General features: G+C 38.3%; 4 protein-coding genes across 6 annotated transcripts in view; 3 read left to right on the top strand and 1 right to left on the bottom strand.

Moving 5' to 3' along the window:
- LOC110061010 (polycystin family receptor for egg jelly-like) overlaps window positions 1-19,636 on the top strand; it is a 353,714-nt gene that overhangs the window by 86,372 nt on the left and 247,706 nt on the right. The window lies entirely within an intron of this gene.
- Window positions 1,259-5,561, top strand: LOC110043164 (nuclear factor NF-kappa-B p105 subunit-like). 2 transcript variants are annotated; one of them, XM_020748595.2, is made up of 6 exons: window positions 1,259-1,821; window positions 2,373-2,478; window positions 2,664-2,898; window positions 3,531-3,619; window positions 4,024-4,310; window positions 4,655-5,561. In XM_020748595.2, the coding sequence occupies exons 1-6, from the start codon at window positions 1,424-1,426 to the stop codon at window positions 4,668-4,670; spliced, it is 1,131 nt and encodes a 376-aa protein (XP_020604254.2). In that variant the 5' UTR covers window positions 1,259-1,423; the 3' UTR covers window positions 4,671-5,561. The 2 variants fall into 2 exon arrangements, with proteins under 2 accessions (XP_020604254.2, XP_020604255.2); XM_020748596.2 differs by having other exon boundaries at window positions 1,260-1,821; window positions 4,024-4,272.
- Window positions 7,190-15,727, top strand: LOC110043201 (tryptophan--tRNA ligase, cytoplasmic-like). Of its 2 annotated transcripts, XM_020748640.2 has the most exons (10): window positions 7,190-7,230; window positions 7,339-7,487; window positions 8,500-8,608; window positions 9,530-9,649; window positions 10,558-10,740; window positions 11,218-11,318; window positions 11,658-11,770; window positions 12,477-12,650; window positions 12,818-12,958; window positions 14,243-15,727. In XM_020748640.2, exons 1-10 carry the CDS (start codon window positions 7,205-7,207, stop codon window positions 14,408-14,410), a joined length of 1,284 nt encoding a protein of 427 aa, XP_020604299.2. In that variant the 5' UTR covers window positions 7,190-7,204; the 3' UTR covers window positions 14,411-15,727. The 2 variants fall into 2 exon arrangements, with proteins under 2 accessions (XP_020604299.2, XP_020604298.2); XM_020748639.2 differs by lacking the exon at window positions 7,190-7,230 and having other exon boundaries at window positions 7,265-7,487.
- Window positions 15,121-17,681, bottom strand: LOC149110369 (leucine-rich repeat-containing protein 73-like). The gene is made up of 2 exons (XM_089291692.1): window positions 17,272-17,681; window positions 15,121-16,820 (listed from the first exon to the last, which is right to left on the bottom strand). Exons 1-2 carry the CDS (start codon window positions 17,541-17,543, stop codon window positions 16,244-16,246), a joined length of 849 nt encoding a protein of 282 aa, XP_089147818.1. The 5' UTR covers window positions 17,544-17,681; the 3' UTR covers window positions 15,121-16,243.

The following is a 19,636-nucleotide window of genomic DNA, read 5'->3' as shown; positions in this document are numbered from 1 at the left end:
TTTGCTTTATCTGAAGATTGGCCTTGATCATGCGTATCGTCAATGATGGACTGTGTACTTGCCCGTCACTCAATAACAGAAATGAAAAACTAAAAAGCTTTTCTGGCAGGAGACTACCACGGGGTCAACCATCATTGGTCTTCAGTTCTCAGGTCACGAGGTTGTCAGTAACATCACGAGCTTATATATTATTAGGCAGTATTATATCACCCATATTTATGTTCCATATAAATGTGATATTTGCGCCCCTAATTTTCAACTGAAAGCTCTTATAGTTAAAATCGCCATACATAACTCACGTGCTTTGGTTTTTGGATCGTGGATGAAAGGATAGCATGAACAAATTCTATAAAAGGGACTTTCAAGTTACTTTTGCGAACCGCCTGATATATTGAAATCATACTTTAAAGTTAATGAACGAAAAAATAGTAGATATATATATATGCAAACTACCTGGAGGATAAACAAAAACATGAAATTAATGTGCTCGCCGATTTTGAAATGCAAGTGAGCAAAGGTGCTCTTTTATTTGATGTTCCCTAAATGTTCACGTTTCTATCACAGAGGATTTTATAATTTTGATGATATGACTATTCTGAGCGATTATGATATAAATTATACATTATTAAAATGTTTCTTAGGTAAATACATTGTTTCTTAATTTTAACCATGAAATCATTTTAGCTGATATAGCAAAAAAATAATACTCGAAAAATATTTTGAGTGGGGGATTTATCACCACTTCGCGATCTCTCGAAAAACCTGAGCAAGCGTGCCCTTAAATGGCATGGGAGTCGGCAGGAAAAAAGTCCCCGTGCTTTTTAATTTTCTGGAGACGATATAGCTTCTCGTAAGTTTTCACTTATGACGGAAATGCAGAAAATACAAAGTGGAAGTACAGTTCACGCAGTCATCGTTTAGACAAAGAGGTTCATTTACACAAACACGCAAATTCTGCGCTTCTCGAGCGTCATCTATCTCAAACAATATCGTGTTTCGAAATCGACTGTTCGAGGTCGCGTTTCGGGGAATCCCCTAATTAATAATTCATCAGCAGCTGACATTCATTGCATTCCTTCACGACTGGGAAAAGTCGCCCCGGGGACCCCGGGAAGGTCCCTTGACTCCTAGAAAAGGAAGTCGCTGATTGGTTAATATTTTTCCAACGTCGTTTCTGAGTGGTCAGAGGTGGTCAGCGATTGGTCAGCCCTTTGTCACGTGAAAAAGGGAAATTTCCCTTCGACGAGGCAGAGTTGTATAAACGCCCCTATCCGCCATCTTTTGGCGTTTCCAAGCATTTTACGCTACCGTTTGACGGAGGAAGTTTTACGAAACGATTTGCATTATTTTTGCTCGTTAGTGAAGTCTGTGTTACTTTTGAGTTGCGTAAGGTTTTATCCATAAGATTTTATCGTCTAGAGAAATGGATTCAACTGTTGGACCGCGAAAGCTGATTCCGCGAGGAGCGATGCGGAGCGGGCTTGCACAACAAAAGCTCTCCTCTTTCGTCCAGGGAGGAGGAAAGGCAGTCACCGCCAGCATACAGTGTGACTCTGGGTTTGGAGACGACGAAGAGCTTCGTTCTCAAAGCATGGAATGTAATGACAACGAAATACGGAGCGTTGAGGAGAGGACGCAAAATCTAACCATCTCCGATCCCGACACGAACACAAGACATCCTTCCCTCGAAGCAAACGATCAAGTACTTTCACGGACTGAAGAACTTTTTCTTAATTATGCCCGGAGTAATGATGTGAGATATTTATTTGCTCAAGAACATGCTAGAAGGCTGTTGTTTGTACAAGACGACGATGGAGATACGTAAGTTTTCAAGCGAAATGAGCTTTGATAGATTTTTCCCAAACTAAAATTTTATACGTGCTGACGATGGCCACGTCTGATGACCTTTGCCTTTGGAGGAAACAAAATTATGGTTTTCCCATTTCTTAGTTTTCCCAGTGAAAGTAAAATTTCTTTCATGGTTTAGTGTTTCCTTGTTTCCCATAAAAACGAGAAGATAACTCCTAACAACACGTTTTAAAGCTTTCGTATGTTCAAAACTTTTAAAATGGTACTCCCGCGCGCCATGTTAACAACGGACAAGTTTCACACCGCACGGCACTCGAGTTCCAAATATTATTTTTTATAATGGAAAAGTCTTGAAACCTTCTCCTGGCTATTTTTGTGTAATCAGGGACAGAACTCTCATACTTTCTATGTAAACTTTCAGAAATCATGATCGATTTATGAAACTGTTTCCCAAGATGTTTTCTTTCCAAGAAATGCTGGATGCCAAATATCTGCAATGCTTGTTGACGTTTTTAAACATGCTGAGGCCGATTTCTCATGCTGTCTATTTTCCCGTAAAACAGGGCTCTTCATTTGTCGATTGTAAACATGAAACCCATGGAAACAGATGCAATCATTTCTGTCGCACCTTGCAGAGAATGTCTCGACATGTACAACTATCTGAAACAGGTAAGCTTAAACTATAAAATGCAAACAAATGTTTGGCATACTTTCGCATTAGTTTGGCACATCGGATTGTAAGTGATCTCAAAGACGAACGCGAAAGAGGCGATTAAAGCATTACTTTGTGTTTCTCTCAACAAATTGTCGTTATTTTTCAACCGAATAAGGTTTCCTGTTTTCTCTTTCTTTAGACACCGCTTCACCTGGCGACCATCACGCGCCAACCCGCCGCGATCCGAAGGTTATTGGAGGCCGGGGCTTCTCCGGACATTCCGGACCGCCATGGCAGAACAGCCTTGCATTTAGCTTGCGAGCAAGGAGATCTGGATTGTGTGAAGGAAATTGTAAGGCCATTAAATGATAAACGATGGAATGAAGATATGAAAGAGAGAGTTTACAATATGCTGCATGAGCGAGACTACAATGGTAAGTCCAAATATGTAGCATTTTATTATTCAGAGTTGAAACGGTTTTCCTTTTTTGATCATTCAGGAAAAATGTTGATTTTTTTCGCCCACGCCGTGCAGGTACATGTAGTTTCGATTGATGACTCCAAACTTACGGGGGTTTCCCTCGCGATTAAGGAAAAATGTGCTGTGGAAGCAGTAGTTGTTTCCGTTTGTTTGGATCAATTGTTTAAGCGGGGGTTTCCCCACATATAGGAAAGGGAAATATGCTTGAAAGCAGTTTCGTTTTGAGACTTTTTCCCCTTCTGCTGATCCTTTCGAATTTCGTGAATGATTGATATTTATTGTCTCCTTACAAATGTCAATGCAATGCCAATGAGACAAGTGATGAGAATAAGGAAGATACAAACTTCCTGATGTTTTTCTTGATTTAAGACTAAATTCGGAGAAATTGTGACATACACCAAAGGGAATTTATATTTTGGTCACAAGACTGTTAGAGGATGTACTAAATTGAAGCAAAATTATGAAATTGATTATTTCTAAGCACTTAACTTTGTGTGTTAATTTATGTTAGTGCGCCAGTTTTCACTTGATCAGCATAATTTCGTATGATGGACTTTAGTTAACTCTCACTGATATTTTTTGCAGGATTTACTGCACTTCACAGCGCAGTGTTTATGCATAGTGTTCAGATCGTCAGTTATCTTGTGTCTCTTGGAGCTAATGTTAATATGCAGGTATGCCTTATTTCTTTCTGTTTCGTTAGACCTTTTTCCTCATTCCACTTTATTTATGAACAATAGAACTGGAACAAGGTTGGGTCACAACAACTTGCAGAGTCTTTTGAAATGCATTTGTTAACTGATAATTATCGGCATTTCTAGCCCTGTATAGTTGTTTGGGGCATCCACTACTTCTCTTATTCATCCCTGGATGCAGTTCTTTTGTTTTTGTTCCCTTAAAACTCAGTGCCATGCTGGAGTTTTAATATAATGAAACTGGCCCATTAGTCTGGTTTAGTATGACAGCCTTTGCAAGGGTTTATCTTGGGCAGGAGTTGAAATGCAGAGGGATGAATATATATAAATTATCGTGCTTTGAGCTGAAATCAAACTGAGTAATTTATGATCTCATTTTGCAGGATGGAAAGAGTGGACGCTCTGCACTCCACCATGCAGTTGAAGCAGACAACCTGTCCATGGTGAACTGCCTTCTGTATGAATGCAATGCAGATGCAGATGCTATGACACTTGACGAAATCACACCACTGCATATTGCTGCTGGGCGTGGCATGGAATCTATAGTAGCTCTGCTACTGGCTGCAGGTGCTGACCCGAGAATGACCAACTATGAGGGCGAATCACCACTAGATGTTGCCACTTCACCTCAGGTGATTACTAAAGAAGCCCTTTATTTCAAATCTTTCAGGTGAAGAATATGTAACTTGCAAGATGATTTTACTCAAGGTTAATCTCTATTACAAACATAAGTAGTTCATTGACTGTTAAAAAGCAGGCAAACAACTATAGATCCTTCTTACTTGTTTTCAAGCTGCATACTTGCACATTTAATATATAAGAAAAACACTTGAAGGCAGGTCTTGCGCTATGACCTTCTACTAATAAAAACACAGAACACAAGCACAAGTGTTTTTGTGTGGTTGCCAACATATAACTTTTGTGAACAGGATGTTATTTTGCTACTAGTACAGTAGTTGATTATTCTCTGTATTTTGTAAACCTTACACTATTATTGTTGGTGTCTTCCTACAGATATGTGAGATGGTGAAGTTCAATTGTTAAGTAGCACTGAGATGATATGTCAAGGATGTCCAATTGAATGCAATAACTCAGAGATTATTTTCAACATACCCGGATGTAAAACTGTAGAACTTCTATACAAGCCTACAGATTTCTTAGTCTATAAGATCCATACACAATATGTAAATAGCAATGAGACTCAGAGATTCTTTATAAAGCTAGACAAGAAATCATGTAGAGTGTTTCCCTTGAGGTGTTCAGGAGGGAATAAGGTCACATGGTGGTTTTTACAGGGTTGGAAATTTAGGACCCCCTAAAATAACGAAACAGAAATAACATCAAAACTGATTGATGCTCATAGATCATACATGACTCCGTTTGAAGCTTATAATTTAGGTTTTTCAAACTACATACTGGTATGTTTCTTTTGCTGTTATAGATCTGCATGTTGACCTTTTGTAGTGCTGAAAGGATAATATTTTGGTTTTCACTTAGGGAAATAGAACTAAAAATATTTCAGTGGTGGTTCTTTTATTTAGAGGTTCCGAAATTAAAGTTATGGTAACATTATTTTAGTTGTTTTTAATAGTGCAGTACATACTGTATGTTCTTCGTGCCTGTTTAATTACTCAAAATGCTACAAACAAAAACACAAACTTATTGAGCTAATAAAATTGTAATTACAGAGAAATGTTCCTTGATTTCTCTCAAGTAAGAGGCATAATCAAACTGTCACAACAGAAATGCTGCTAACATTCTCAGTTGTGGTTTTAGATCTGATAGCCACACTGTTTTACAAGGGACTGAAATTTAAGATTAAAAAAAAAAGAAAAAAAAAAACGATGCATACTAGTTAAATGGCTACCCTCAAGGAGGGACTGTTACATTTTGCATGAAATAAATGTGTGATTCAGTTCAATTTTGTTTTGTGTGTGATATTGGGAAACCATTTACCCTGACACAGACTTCATTTTGACCTAGTAGTGGTTGTTTGTACTTGTCCTCCTAAAGACCAGCATTCCCTTAGGTCCCCTTAGACTCCTCTAATTAAGAACTTGACCATTCGGCAGTTGAAGTGGTGTTCCTATTTGCGACAAGTTTTTCAGGGCATTCATCGGTTAACATTTATATTACTGAGTGAAGAATGATCATCGCAGGAAATTTCCAATTTAAGGAATTGGAAAGAAGAAGCCTGCAAAAATCAGGGCTTCAATGGGATTCGAACCCGTGACCTCCGCGATACCGGAGCAATGCTCCGGTATCGCGGAGGTCACGGGTTCGAATCCCATTGAAGCCCTGATTTTTGCAGGCTTCTTCTTTCCAATTCCTTAAATTGGAAATTTCCTGCGATGATCATTCTTCACTCATCTACAACCGCAGTTCAAATATGAATTACTTCATATATACTTCACATCATTTCACTCCTCACGGGAAGATATGAACTCAATTGACCTCGCTCCCAATGTGTGGCTTCATAGCTCAGTTGGTAGAGCATCGCACCAGTATCGCGGAGGTCGCGGGTTCGAATCCCATTGAAGCCCTGATTTTTTCAGGCTTCTTTCCAATTCCTTAAATTGGAAATTTACTGCGATGATCATTATTCACTCATCTACAACCGGAGTTCAAATATGAATTATTTCACATATACTTCACATTTATATTACTGTCTGGCAAGGTAAAGAACCCGCCCCCCCGATCCCCCACCCCTTGTTACATTCCTATCTTAGCTTTTTAGCCATATATGTGCTGTCTCGAAGCATTGCATCTGGAGTATTGCCTGGCATGTGGATTGTGAGTTTTGCCATTTTGGGCGAATGGTTCGTTGGGAGAAACCTCACTCCCAAAACGGCTGGAAATCGAGCCTAACATGGCTATGGCTTTTAAGGAAATTTTTCATAACTGTACCACGCTTTTATTCTGACAAAATGAAATATTGACCCCTCCACTCCAAAACTAACTTACAACAAACATTTGAGTCCGGAAAAGGAGTATGGATTTTAGTGGCCGGTTCTGAAAGTAGGTGTAGATAATGAAGTCAAACTAGCAGACCTGTCAATGATTAAAGCCCCGGCCAAACAATCGCAACATATCAACACAAAATGTCGCAACATTATTGGCCCAGCATTTGCAAGCTCCGACCAAACGATCCCAACATTTCAGCACAACATATCGCAACATTGTTGGGCGCAACATGTTGCACGCGTTTGGCCACCCTGTCGCGACGTGTTGCGACATGTTGGGTATTGAAAATCGAACTAGTGCGATGTTACACGAACCTGGCCAAACGACTACAACATCATGCAACATCTACAAACGTTGCATGAAAAATTTGACCAATTTCAAATTTAAGCCAACAACACCCAACATGTCGCAACATGTCGCAACACATCGCAACAGGGTGGCCAAACGCACGCAACATATTGCGCCCAACAATGTTGCGACATGTTGGGTTGAAATGTTGCGATCGTTTGGCGGGGCTTAAAGCCCTACATCCTAGTTCAACAAACAAAGTGAGATGTAAGACAATTCAAGTTCACATACACGGAAATTTTACGCGCCACAATGATCGTGGGCTCAAGCTTTCTGATGCAAGAAGAAATTTTCCTCGAAATTTATTTACCTGGATGCCGGTAGTGCATGGTTTTTCCAATTCTCCAAAGGAGAGGAAAAGTTATTCTATTTCCTAAAATTTTCAGAAGTGTCAGGACAAACGTTTTGAGCATGGCGGCCTCTAGTGATGAAGGTAATAAGGAGAACGTGGCTAATGGAGAAGCCGAACAAATCGTGACAATGGAAAAAGTAGTTGCAGCGGACAACAAGGGAATCGATTACGACAAGTTGATCAGTAAGTGCTCGCTTCCGTTTCTGTTTATTGTCTTGTCGCTGATAATGCTATTAAATGCCCAAGGTAAGGTCCTTAATTTAAGAAAACAATTTCACCGGTGCAGTAGACGTCGATCTTTAATCAATAGGTAAGCTTATTAAAGCATACACGAGGTACATGTAATGCAGCAAGGGGAGAGGGACGGGTAAGGGGTAATTTTGACCCAGTCTGAAAAATAAAAGTGTCACCCCGCACCATTCCCGAACCCTTTCACCCATAAAATGATGAAAAATAGCTTCAAGTGCTATAATTAAGACTTACGTTTATGATCAGATTTTTCTCATTTGTTCTATAAGAATTAAAAATGGCATGGGTTAGTAAGGAGAATTTATACCAGATCTGGCAGAATAACCATTTACCAATGTCAGATCAGTCAGTTGAACAGATGGACGGTCAGATGGGCCATGCATCTGGTTAACAACTGTAACTACTGTTGGTAGTCACCTCATCCTACAAAGACCAATGATAAGTTTTGGCCTGATGAACCACTTGTAGACTCCTTTTTTATATTGTAATTTAAGGCAAAGAAACTTCAACAGTGAATAATTGACTTCGCTGCCAGAGCAGGGGGAGAAGCAAGAAGGTATAACACTGGCACAGACATAAAGAGTCTACTCCTTCCTTGTTAAATAATAAATAATAGATTTCTATAGCACCAGTATCATAATGTTCAAAGGTGCTTTACAATAATTATCAGCGAAAATCTAAAAAAATAATCTGAAAATTAAAAACATTAGTTTAAAATAAATTGCAAGAAGGCTTTTTTGAAAAGAAACTATTTGAGTCTAGTTTTAAAGACGGACACAGACGAACTATTTCTTATTTCAAATGGTAGAGCATTCCATAGTATTGGTGCTGCCATGGAGAATGATCTAACGCCATATGTTTTCAAGTTATAAGACGAAGTTAGAGAAAATTGTAGCAACCATTTGATACTTGGTTAATTGTTTTTGGTACTACATATGATCCACAGGACAGTTTGGTTGTTCAAAGTTGGAAGACCGACACAAAGAAAGGATTCAAAAATTGACAGGGAAACCACCTCACCATTTGCTAAGAAGGGGTGTGTTCTTCTCTCACAGGTGAATTTTCATTTCCAGTGGTTGCGAGAGGTTTCTGTAAGTTTTGGAACCAACAATAAAAAACAGTTAAACAATTAAAAAAATGGAAACTGGTGAGTCTTTTATGGGAGTTACTCCTTAAAAATCATTGACTACTTATTGATCTTAGAGAATTATGTGTTAGCTTATCAACATATAATTTCTCTGTACTAATTTAACACCTTGTGTAGACGATTGGTAATGAGAAGAAAGAAAATGATCGCATGAGGGATACATGTATTATGATCTTGTTTATCACCAAATTCTCGGTATCTATCTAAATAAAAATGAATGTTTGACATTAGAAAGTCTTGGAATAGACAGATTCAGCTTATGTGTTTAACATCCTTGTTACGTCCCAAGTCAAACCATGTGATGATTCACTGGAAGGTTACAACTGTGCAATTTGTCTGAGGCAACTGATTTTATGGGAGTATGTGCAAATTAACAAATTGAATGTGGTTTAGCGTTGTCTGTACTCTTACCAACAACAATATGCGTTATCACAGTGGTCAAAATGTTGTGGACTCACGAGGTGCACCACAACAAATTTTAAGCACTGTGATGACGCATATCATTGCCGATAAGAGTATAGACAACGCTAAACTACATTCGATTTGTTTTTTTCCACAATATTAATGTCAAAGAAGATGTTTTTTTTTTCACAACGCGAGCTGAAAAAGGCATTGTATGACACAATGATGTGAGCAGCGTTGTCTGGACCCTTACTGACAATGGCAAATTAGCCAATCAGATTGCAAGATTAGTAGCAGTTGTGGTAAATCGTCACATGATCTGAATTGATTGGCAATAAAGATATAAATACGTTAGCTGAGTCTGTCTATTGGCAGCACTTACTTTCAATATATTAAATAAATATTCTTTATATTGAATGTTTCTAAGGGATCTTGACTATGTTCTGGATATGTACGAAAAGGGAAAGCCATTTTATTTGTATACTGGACGAGGTCCATCCTCAGAAGCAATGCACATGGGACATCTGATTCCTTTCATCTTCACAAAGTAAGCTACTTGATTGTTCTCCCATTAGTAACTGTTATTGATTATCAAGTCACATCGTTTATTTTGAAGGAAAAAAAAACTTTTTGTGAATGTTCCCTTATTTTAAAGTAATAAAAAAATTCTTTGCTCATGTTAATTTTAGAAACAGTCGAAACTCCAAGTCTTTTTGAACTGTAGTAACTTAACTGTGATGATAATTAATTATAATTGAACATGAAATGAAAGATACCCAAATTATGTTTAACAATAGGTACCACAGGTTTGGTATTTTGGAGCTTTGTAATGTTTGTCTCAAATTCTTGCATGGAATTTGGATGTCTTTTTAGATGCATGATGTGTCAGATAAGGTCTTTTCCAAGGTTTTGAAAAATTTAAGGTATTGGTTACAAGACAAAGTGTGTCACCATCTATAGGTTGAAGTCTTATTCCTTAGGTGGGGGGGGGGGGGGGGGGTCCTTGGCCTTCTTAATTCTCTTGTGCACTTGGAAAAGTTTGCTGTGCGTCAAGAATACACTTTCTTTTGTTCTTACAGTCCCAGTCCTTATAGTTATTGTTGTTTACGATGGGTATCCTTAAACTGAGCTGAGTTGATCAACTTTGATAGTTGTCACAAGACCATGTCCTGGACTAACCATTAGTTCATGAATTGACATCTTGATGTTACACTGACCCTTAATATTATAATCACTTTCCTCTGTCTATCCTGCTGACTTTCTGAACTTTAGGGGCCAGATTCATGCAGCTCTCCCAAGTTAAGATGTATCCTAAGTGTTGTTTCCTGGCAACAAAATAATATGCTTTTGTATGCGAACAATTACATAAATTATGAGACATCTTAATCTAGAAGGCCTTGGGAATCTTGTCCTCATGTTTATAACTAGTGGAGAGATTTATTCCTTCCAATTTAGATATCTACAGGATGCCTTCAATGTACCCTTGGTGATCCAGCTGACAGATGATGAAAAGTTTTTCCTAAAGGATTTGGAATGTGAAGAAGCACACAGGCTGGCTTATGAAAATGCAAAAGATATTGTCGCTTGTGGCTTTGATGTAAAGAAGACTTTTATCTTCTCTGATATTGATTACATAGGGTAAGAGGAAAATTAGCAGACTTTACCAGAGGAAATAATTTTAATTAATCATCTGCTTTCAAAGTACTGCTCCTTGACAAGCGTGTTACTTAGTTGTTCCAGAAAATCTAGATATATATGCCTCTGACCTTGAAAGGTTGATCTGGTTTGAGGTTTGAATCCTCCAACCCCTTTGGAAAACACTCCAGGTTTACTACATACTTTTCTCAAAACATTTTGAAACCCCCTCTCCCCTCAGAATTTTTGATAACCAGTTACTTGGGGTGGGTGTGGATATTTTCTGATAATAACTATGCATCATGGAATTGTTTTATATTTAGTAAGGATGTTTCTTCACTTTAGGAGAAATCCAAACGATGATGAGGTCTGTATCAAATATGTATAAAAAATATTTTTCAGGTATGCAATATGGATTTAGGTTATTTATAAGTTAGTTCTGAAAAACAGATTTGCATTTTTTTCTTTATCAACTTTAAGGAGCAGCTCAGAATTTTATAAGAACATCATCAAGATACAGAGATGTGTGACATACAACCAAGTAAAAGCCATCTTTGGATTTGGCGAGAGTGACTGTATAGGTATGCAGTGCTGCTGTTTGTTGTGTTCTTGTAATTCCTTTTCCAAGAAGATCAAAGTTTGCATGTTGTAAGAGGGTCAGCATACATCATGAATGTGCATGATGAAAGTGTTGAATATTTGATGAGGCACAGTGAACCAAGTTGAGCGTGATCTGTTAACATTTTATTTTCCTTTGCTGTACTGTTGTACATTATTTTTTTTAAAACCCCTTTTTGGCTCACTTTGATGATTTTTGTAATTCAAATATTCAGTCGGCCTTGAGTAGTCTAACTTACTGGTAAATAATTTGTCAAAAATGAATTTCTGTAAGTCTGACACTAAATTATTATGTGTTTCAGGTAAAATAGCTTTTCCTGCCATCCAAGCTGCCCCATCTTTTAGTCATTCGTTTCCTCACACGTTTGGCAGCAGAAAAGATGTGCCGTGTCTTATCCCTTGTGCAATAGATCAGGTGAGAATCTTAGTTGAGAGAGTTGCATTGTCACCCTGACCCAGAGGTTTAGTTGTCTTATTCCTGGCCATGTCAAATTGTGTTCTTCTTACTAAAGACAAGCCGTGTTCCTGTCACAGTGTCCCTCTCCATCCATCCACTGGCAATTTCTTGGGCATGTAATTAACAGCCTTCAGTCAGTGGCTGTAGTATGCTACTTTATGTTGCAGTTGAGGGAGATCTGGATTTACGCTGGCTGGAATTATTATTTTTGTTGTGTTCTGAATATTCTCCCCTTGCCTTACTCCACCCAGGAATATGGGCCACCAGTTACCTTCTGCCTCTGTTTCAAAACGAGTCTTTGTACAAAACCCTTCTAATGAAAATAAGTTTGATTTACATGAAAATGAACCTGGAGGGAACTCATTTTCATATGAATGGTTTCGCATGAAGATTCATTTTGACACAGAGGCTAAAGGCAATTCAGAAATGTCCTATTTGTTGAGGCCACCTGACAAACAGCCTGGGGGAGGGGAAGGGGGTTGTCTCTATAGACTAACATTCTATTCAGTGGAGTAGCAGTTACTGTTTGACTAGTACTTGATCATGGCATTATTAATGTTTGTGTTTTTTTTAATTTAACTCCATATTCAGGGTTTTAGTAAGTGGAATACTTTTCCTGAGCCAATAGCACTTATCATAATGATTGTTCTTTTTGCGTTCGTAGGATCCGTACTTCAGAATGACGCGAGATGTGGCTCCACGACTTGGTTGTCCAAAGCCATCTCTGATATTTTCCACATTCTTTCCTGCTCTGCAAGGTGCAAAAACAAAAATGAGCTCAAGTGACCCAACCTCTTCAATCTTCCTCACTGATTCCCAGGCTCAGATTAAAAAGAAGGTATTGGATAGTATCATTCAATAACTTATTTACTCTTTTGATGTGTTATTAAGTAAACATAATTTGAACCTTTGGGCAGACAAAGCGAGTAGCTGCCAAGTTGTTGATTTCTTACATAGTCCTGAAGAGATCAAAGAACGATTATTATATATGAAATTGTTTTACAGGTGAATAAGTATGCCTTTTCTGGTGGTCGCGATACTGTAGAAGATCACAGGAAATATGGCGGAGATGTGACAGTGGATATTGCTTACCAGTATCTTACCTTCTTCTTGGAGGATGATGAAAAACTAGCTCAAATAAAAGAGGTTGGTTCTTTGAGATAAGTCAGAGTGCTGTATCTATATTTCCTGCTACAATGGTTTTGGTATAGAATAGAGAGTTTCTTTTTTTCAATTGAGTGTTGTAAAACCTAAACCAAACCAGTTACTTACAAATTACACTGTTCAGCCAATCTCAAACGGTAGAAAAACCATTGAAACAAAACCAAAGTAATTGCAGGCCTGATTACTTTCATGTATGGCCTAATGGTTAACATGTTGGACTCCTGGTCAAGTGATCTGGTTTTGGGCCCCTGGTATAACTCCCCTGGTATCAATAGAGCCATTTATATGAAGTAAAAAAGAGGTGGTTTACACAAGTGGCGGCTTACTCAAGATGCAAACTGGACTATTAATTTTTTTACAAGTGCAGCTTATGTAAGGTACCAAGTGCTTGTTTAAATGGTTCACAGCTTATTTCTCACTAATGCCTTGCTTTTGCCTTGTGCTCTAGAGACGTGAATGGGTTAAAATGTACCATTTATTAGTAAGTTTGTGTCTTATGTAAGCAGCAGCTTGTTTGAGTCGCAGCTTTTTTCTTTGTATAACTGGCATTATCATGTTGTATTCTTGGGTAAGATGTTTGACTCTAACAGTGCCTATTGCACCCAGAAATACATCACCTGAATGGGTACTGGACAGGTGAACTGTGGGGTACTGGTCAACTGTTGGCACAACCAAACAAAATTCTGTAGCTGATGATATCAATGGCACACACGCATTTTTAGGTCATACCTGTCCAACACATGTATTATAAACTGCTATCAACTGCTGACAGAGGGATAAACTGTGATTTGCTACTAGCCTGTCATTACCCTAGTTGCTTTATCCTATGGGACCTGCTGTAATCTTTAGTGGTACGCATAGGCCACTTTCACGATGGTGCAGACCATACTTAAAGACCCAGTATTGACCATCATGCTTTTCGCATGTCTGTTTTTGTTTTGGTTAACAGGATTGCGAGAGTTCTATTGCTCATTATGCTCACAGTTTGCAGACTGCCTCCTGGCCAAAACTGGGTCTTTAAAGTTACATGGTACCTTAACATGTACCTTACAGTAGATTAGGTTTTAAGCAGATGGCCAAAGCTGCAAAGCTGGTGCAGTTAATTTTTCAGTCCAGATGTTGTTAATATGAAGAAAGTTACCAGGTGAATTTATTGGAGTAAACATAAGATAACTTTTTCCTGTTGGTGGCAGTCTTAGTGAAATCCCTGAATTTGTTCTTGGCTTATGCATGATGGTAACATTACTTTCTTCTCTTTCTTGTCAGGACTATTCCAGTGGTAAGATGCTTTCAGGGGAAATCAAGAAAGAACTCACTTCAGTTCTACAGCCATTAGTTGCAGAACACCAAGAAAGAAGAAAACTAGTCACAGATGAAGTTGTTAAAGAATTTATGACTCCAAGAAAATTAGAATTCCCTGGTCTTAACTCCTAAGCACAAACCTGACAGTAAAAATATTGTTGGTAATAAAGACTTTAATTTAGAAATGGGCCACCACATGCAGTGGGTTATAATTCTTATACTTGAGGTGGAGAAATACCTCTCTTGTTTTGTGCTTAGTTCTTTCTTTGTTGAAGAATTTCTAAGATTTGACAGGAAAATTCAGATGATGTAAACTTACAGATATCTGTGTAGTTAGTTGTTCCTCATGTACAAACTGACAGAACCAAGGTATGACCCATCACTGATATGTGATTTTTTGAGAAGCTTTGTCACCAGTATTTCGTTTCTTTGGGGTTAAATTTTAGACATCTTTCAAGTGTAGAAGACTTAATATAAGAACGTCAAGAGAGAGATGCCTGAAAAATGGCACAGTTGGATCTCTTGTCAGCAGGCACCCTTGGGACCTAAACAGAAGGTGACTGCTTAGAAGTACCCAATCATCTGAGCTGACACAAAGTTTTTTATGCATAACAGGCATGTTGTTACTCATTATTTTAAAATGCCTGGTTGGTGGAGTAGCCCAGATCCAAACCCGCAACCTCCTGTGTTGGAGGCAGATGCCGAACCACCCACCTGAGCTCTACTGTAACCCAACATGGTTTTTCATGTTCTACAGGACATGCACCAAAGTGAGTCCAACACGCTGCTTACCCTGCAGTTGGACATATTTCAAATACATCTACAATTAGACTATACACATGTCTAACAAAAGTGCTTTTAATTAATCATCGTAATTTCTCTACACATTCATCATCGTTAAAGTATTTAGAGTTCAGAGAGTAAAAAATTTAGATCAGAATATTTAAAAAAATGATGCCTAGGTACAAAATAACCTGATTTTACAGTACCGTTAGTAATACAAGTTACAGTATTTGACTGCGTTACAGTATTTAGGGCAGTGATACTCTTACTGTGCCTTTCAATAACACAAATTATGCTCAGGTAATGGTTTCCTGTTTTGCTGCCATCAGTGATCTCAGTGCACCTCTCAAGAAACAGAGGCTTACTTCAACATGTTAGAAAGGTCATATCTGTGGGTTGTGATTCATTGGTAGATTTCATTTCATTTTGTTTGTTTCATTTTTTCAAGGGTTATTGGATGTCGTAATTATGATTGACAGCAGCCAAAAATGTAAATTTTAGTTAGTATTGAACTTCAGGGTTTATGAGTTATTCAAAGGCACAGTAAAGTAGAAGACCTAAGTTGTAATAAAAGGTAGAGTGAAGTTCAGAGCATTTCATCAATATGAATTACACTTTTGTGTTGTGGTGTGACTATAAGCAATAAAAATAGTTATCAATATCTTATTTTTTATCTTGGAAATAATTTGCTCATTCACTTCCTACCAAAGATGTTAAAATAAACAGAAACTACCACAGAAAGTACTTCTTGACAGCTCATATCAGGCTTCACCATGTAGTACAAAATTAGAACCGGAAAAAGAGAGCATAAAATAGTGTGAAGTGTTTTCACAAGCAAACACTGGTTTGTGCTATATTTTTCCCATTCTCAGCCTGTGTAGCAAATCTTTTCTCTCTGAACACCCCCTGCTCCATAGATTTTATGCTCTTGCCTTATATTTGGCATGACCAGCTGGTGAGAAATTCTTCAGCCATTTGGGAATGCTTCCTATGCAGGCTGCCCCATTCGTATAATTACAGTAACTGAATTTGTCCACAAAAGATAAGACTGAGTCATTTCAGTCCCTAAATACAATGCAACTAATGGTGGAATGTTTCCAGTTGATATCTGGGTTAACCATACTGCTATGATCATGGTCATCTCACGAGTCCCCATTGTTTAAAGGACCCCAGAAGAGCTGGTTAGCAAGCCACTTCATTGCTGTTATCCTCTTCCTGTGACTTCTCAAAACTCTCTTGTTCCTCAGCTGAGTCTCGTGACTTTTGGTTCAAACAGTCATTGATTTGACCAATAAGCTCTGCACTGATGTTATTCTCAAACAACACCAGTTCTTGCATTTTAGTGGGGTAATTAGCAATGACAGCGAAAAACACTTCCCCTCCCTTCTCACCCACTCCACACCCTTCCAAATCAACTCTCTCAAGCGTTGAGTTTGCTGCCATGGCAACAGAAAGCACTCCAGCCCCATAATCACCAATGTTGTTGTAGTCAAGGTAGAGACTTTGAAGCTGTGAATTTGCGGCAATAGCAATGGCAAGTTGAGTCCATCCTTGTGGGGACACATCCTGGTTTGCCGACAGTGTAAGCTCTATAAGACCCTTTCTTCCTTCACTTGAAGGAAGAAGGGTGCAGATTTGTCTGATTCCATCATCCCCAAGTTGGCAGTCACCAAAGTCCAGAGACTGAAGTCTTGGATGAGCTTGAAGTGCAGGCATCAGACATTCCAAACCTTCATCTCCAAGCGATGTACCGTGCAAGCTAAAACAAAATAAATGTTTCAAACAGTATTATTTACCGGAAAATTTTCAAATTAAAACAGCATGGAAGTGGTGATCAAATCGAAATTATTAATAGTGGTTGGGAACTTGCTGCTACATATTTTTTGATGCATACAACAACAAAAAAAAGGAACACGGTTCAAGTTTAAGCAGCCACTTACATTCCGGATTCATACCTTTCAAACAGACTACAGTGGAAATTGAAACTTATGGGCCATATTTCATAGTTTTGCCAAAAATTGGGCTTTGATTTCTCTTGTTTCTGATTAGCTTTATTTAATTACCACAAATACAGAAACACTTAGAACGTATTACAAATAAGACAATCAAAGTTATATATACTGTACTTAGAAAATTGACTTCGATTGAAGCGGATGCAAGGTATGTAAGTTTAAGTAAGCGTGATAAAACAAATGGAAGTGAATACTTACAACAACGAATTAAGACCTTTATTGGCCACCAAAGCTTCAGAAAGCCATTTGATTCTGTGCTTGCCATTACAGACTCCCAGGTTTAAATTGAGCTGAGCCAACGATTCACATTCTTTCAAACCTTCCATCAACCTCTTGAAGTCATCGTCGTGAACGCGACAACCACGCAAGGACAGAATTCGAATGCTGTTGTCATTCAAGCATTCGCAAATTCCTTTCACTTCTGCTTCCCTCAGCTCCTCGCCAGTTATTTGCAGCGTTCCTAAAAGCATAGCTGTTTGTCTGATGGAGAGTATGCAAAGCTATCAGGGGTGTTATTGCAGCAGATTCGTCTTTCTTCACAACCTTCTAGCTTCGATCGCCATAGTTACAAATCATTCGCAAGGCTCTGCAAGCGCAGGCAGGCGCGTTGCATTCATATCACTTAGCAAGGATCTGGGTCCTAGCATAAGTCAGAATGAAAGGGAATTGAAATGGGAAACGATACGAGTAATTACTTTTTGCAAGCTAGGGTAAGGTGTTTTTCCTGAAAAACTGGGGAGGTGACGTGGGGCTAAGGGGAAAGTGGAAAAGGAGAGGAAATTATTCCGATTTTTTGGGTAGGAGTGTATCCCTGTGGTTCTCAGAACAGTTGCCCTGTTTTCCACCCCTGTGATCCTATCCAGACCTGTTCGGGGCTGGCATTCGTATTATTTAATTTTAACAGCCTCGTTGAAAAGCGTTCTCTATTTCAGACTGAAAATACAACAGTACCTCTAACTCACGTCACAGGCCAAATCAGCTAAATAACTGTGGGCCATCTAGGTAGGCACATACTTTAGCTCAAACTAAAGAGTACGGGCCGTGCGTAAGACATGCTTAAGTCAAATCCACGACCTGGAGAGTCAGTTACCTGCTACTGGGTATTACTTTATAACCTGCCATTACTTTCTACGGTTACCTTACTTCAGACGTAAAAATCCTTTTAAAAAATAGCATTTAGTCCCAAATCTATGTCTAGACTCGGGGGAAGGGGGAGGGGGGGGGGGGGGGAGTGGCTCCCATATAAAAAGAACAGGGTGCTTACCTCTAAGACAAACATATAACTTCGAAAAGGATAGATGATGATTGACTAATTATTAATATTTATGTATTTTAATATTATTCGTTCTATCGAACTTCCTCTCGTGTTTCTATTTAACAACTGTTACATTATGAGGTCGACATTTCCAATACGCATAGAAATGATAAATCTACTAGTCCTAGTCTAAATCTGCTAGTCGTTAAAAAACTTCATTTAAGACTTAATCAAAACTCTGACAAAATTCTCGAACGTGATTGGCTATCAGCAGCCCGATTTGAGCATTAATTGGACAGTGTACGCGTCATGCTTGTAATTGGACAGCACGCGTCATTTTGCGCGCGCTCTTGCGGTGCACTTTGTTGAGTAAACTGCTGTGTTTTTCAGCATTCATAACGACGTTTAATCGTTCAGCGCTCAATCGATGGTTTGTTTGTTTCTCGAATTTTGTCATAGTTTTGATTAATTGGTAACAGGACATCGTGTCGTCCAATTCAGTCTGTAATCATACTCGTGATTAACAAATCAGACTCCCGCTTCGCGGTCGTCCGATTTTGTTAATCACTCGTATGATTACAGACCGAATTGGACTCCACTCAGTCCTATTACCATTATTTATCGACACTTCGAAAACGAAAAGAAACGGCCGCCATTTTGGTAACAACCTCACACTGCTAGGCTACTCGCTATCTACAAGAGAATAGATAGTGAGTAGTGTAGCCAACAAGAGAACGGCATTCGTAATACGCTAGTAGATTTATAATAATAATAATAATAATAATAATAATAATAATAATAATAATAATAATAATAATAAGTATAGGTAATCATACGGTTTCGAGTTCAATTTGGAATTAATTTGCACGAGTGAGTTTTCAAAAAGCTGAAATTGCACGAGCCGCTTCGGTGAGTGTAATTTCAGCTTTTTGAAAAACTCACAAGTGCAAATTAACTCCAAATTGAACGAGGAAAACCGTATGATTACTTATTAATAATATAAACATGAAAAAACTCGCGCGGAGGAAGTGCCGGAAGATCTTTCTTGAAACCATTTTTTCTCATTTGAGAAAACTTTTTTCAAAGTTTCAGCACAAAATTTTCGTCATCATTTTACGTGATATTATTTTCTTAGAAAAGTTCCTATTGTCTTTCAGTCAATCATAATCCAGAATTTCGATGTGTAATTTGCACTGGCGTTACACTTGAACTGCACTGCTCTTAGCCAATCAGAATCGAGTAATTTTTTCATGTGTATTATAATAATAATAGTAATAATAATAATAATGATAATAATAATAATAATGA

This window comes from Orbicella faveolata, unplaced genomic scaffold (assembly GCF_042242905.1).
Source record: "Orbicella faveolata isolate gen_17 unplaced genomic scaffold, um_ofav_v1 contig_24, whole genome shotgun sequence".
NCBI lineage: Eukaryota > Metazoa > Cnidaria > Anthozoa > Scleractinia > Merulinidae > Orbicella > Orbicella faveolata.
This window is presented reverse-complemented; position numbering and strand designations above follow the sequence as displayed.

Bases quoted from the DNA above. Each gene is read 5' to 3' on its own strand.
- LOC110043164 (XM_020748595.2), top strand. From the start codon at position 1,424: ATGGATTCAACTGTTGGACCGCGAAAGCTGATTCCGCGAGGAGCGATG. The intron at 2,479-2,663 runs GTAAGCTTAAAC...CTCTTTCTTTAG, and splicing joins TGTACAACTATCTGAAACAG to ACACCGCTTCACCTGGCGAC. The intron at 3,620-4,023 runs GTATGCCTTATT...CTCATTTTGCAG, and splicing joins GAGCTAATGTTAATATGCAG to GATGGAAAGAGTGGACGCTC.
- LOC110043201 (XM_020748639.2), top strand. From the start codon at position 7,280: ATGGTTTTTCCAATTCTCCAAAGGAGAGGAAAAGTTATTCTATTTCCT. The intron at 11,319-11,657 runs GTATGCAGTGCT...TATGTGTTTCAG, and splicing joins TGGCGAGAGTGACTGTATAG to GTAAAATAGCTTTTCCTGCC. The intron at 12,959-14,242 runs GTTGGTTCTTTG...CTTTCTTGTCAG, and splicing joins AACTAGCTCAAATAAAAGAG to GACTATTCCAGTGGTAAGAT.
- LOC149110369 (XM_089291692.1), bottom strand. From the start codon at position 17,543: ATGCTTTTAGGAACGCTGCAAATAACTGGCGAGGAGCTGAGGGAAGCA. The intron at 16,821-17,271 runs GTAAGTATTCAC...ATTTTGTTTTAG, and splicing joins AAAGGTCTTAATTCGTTGTT to CTTGCACGGTACATCGCTTG.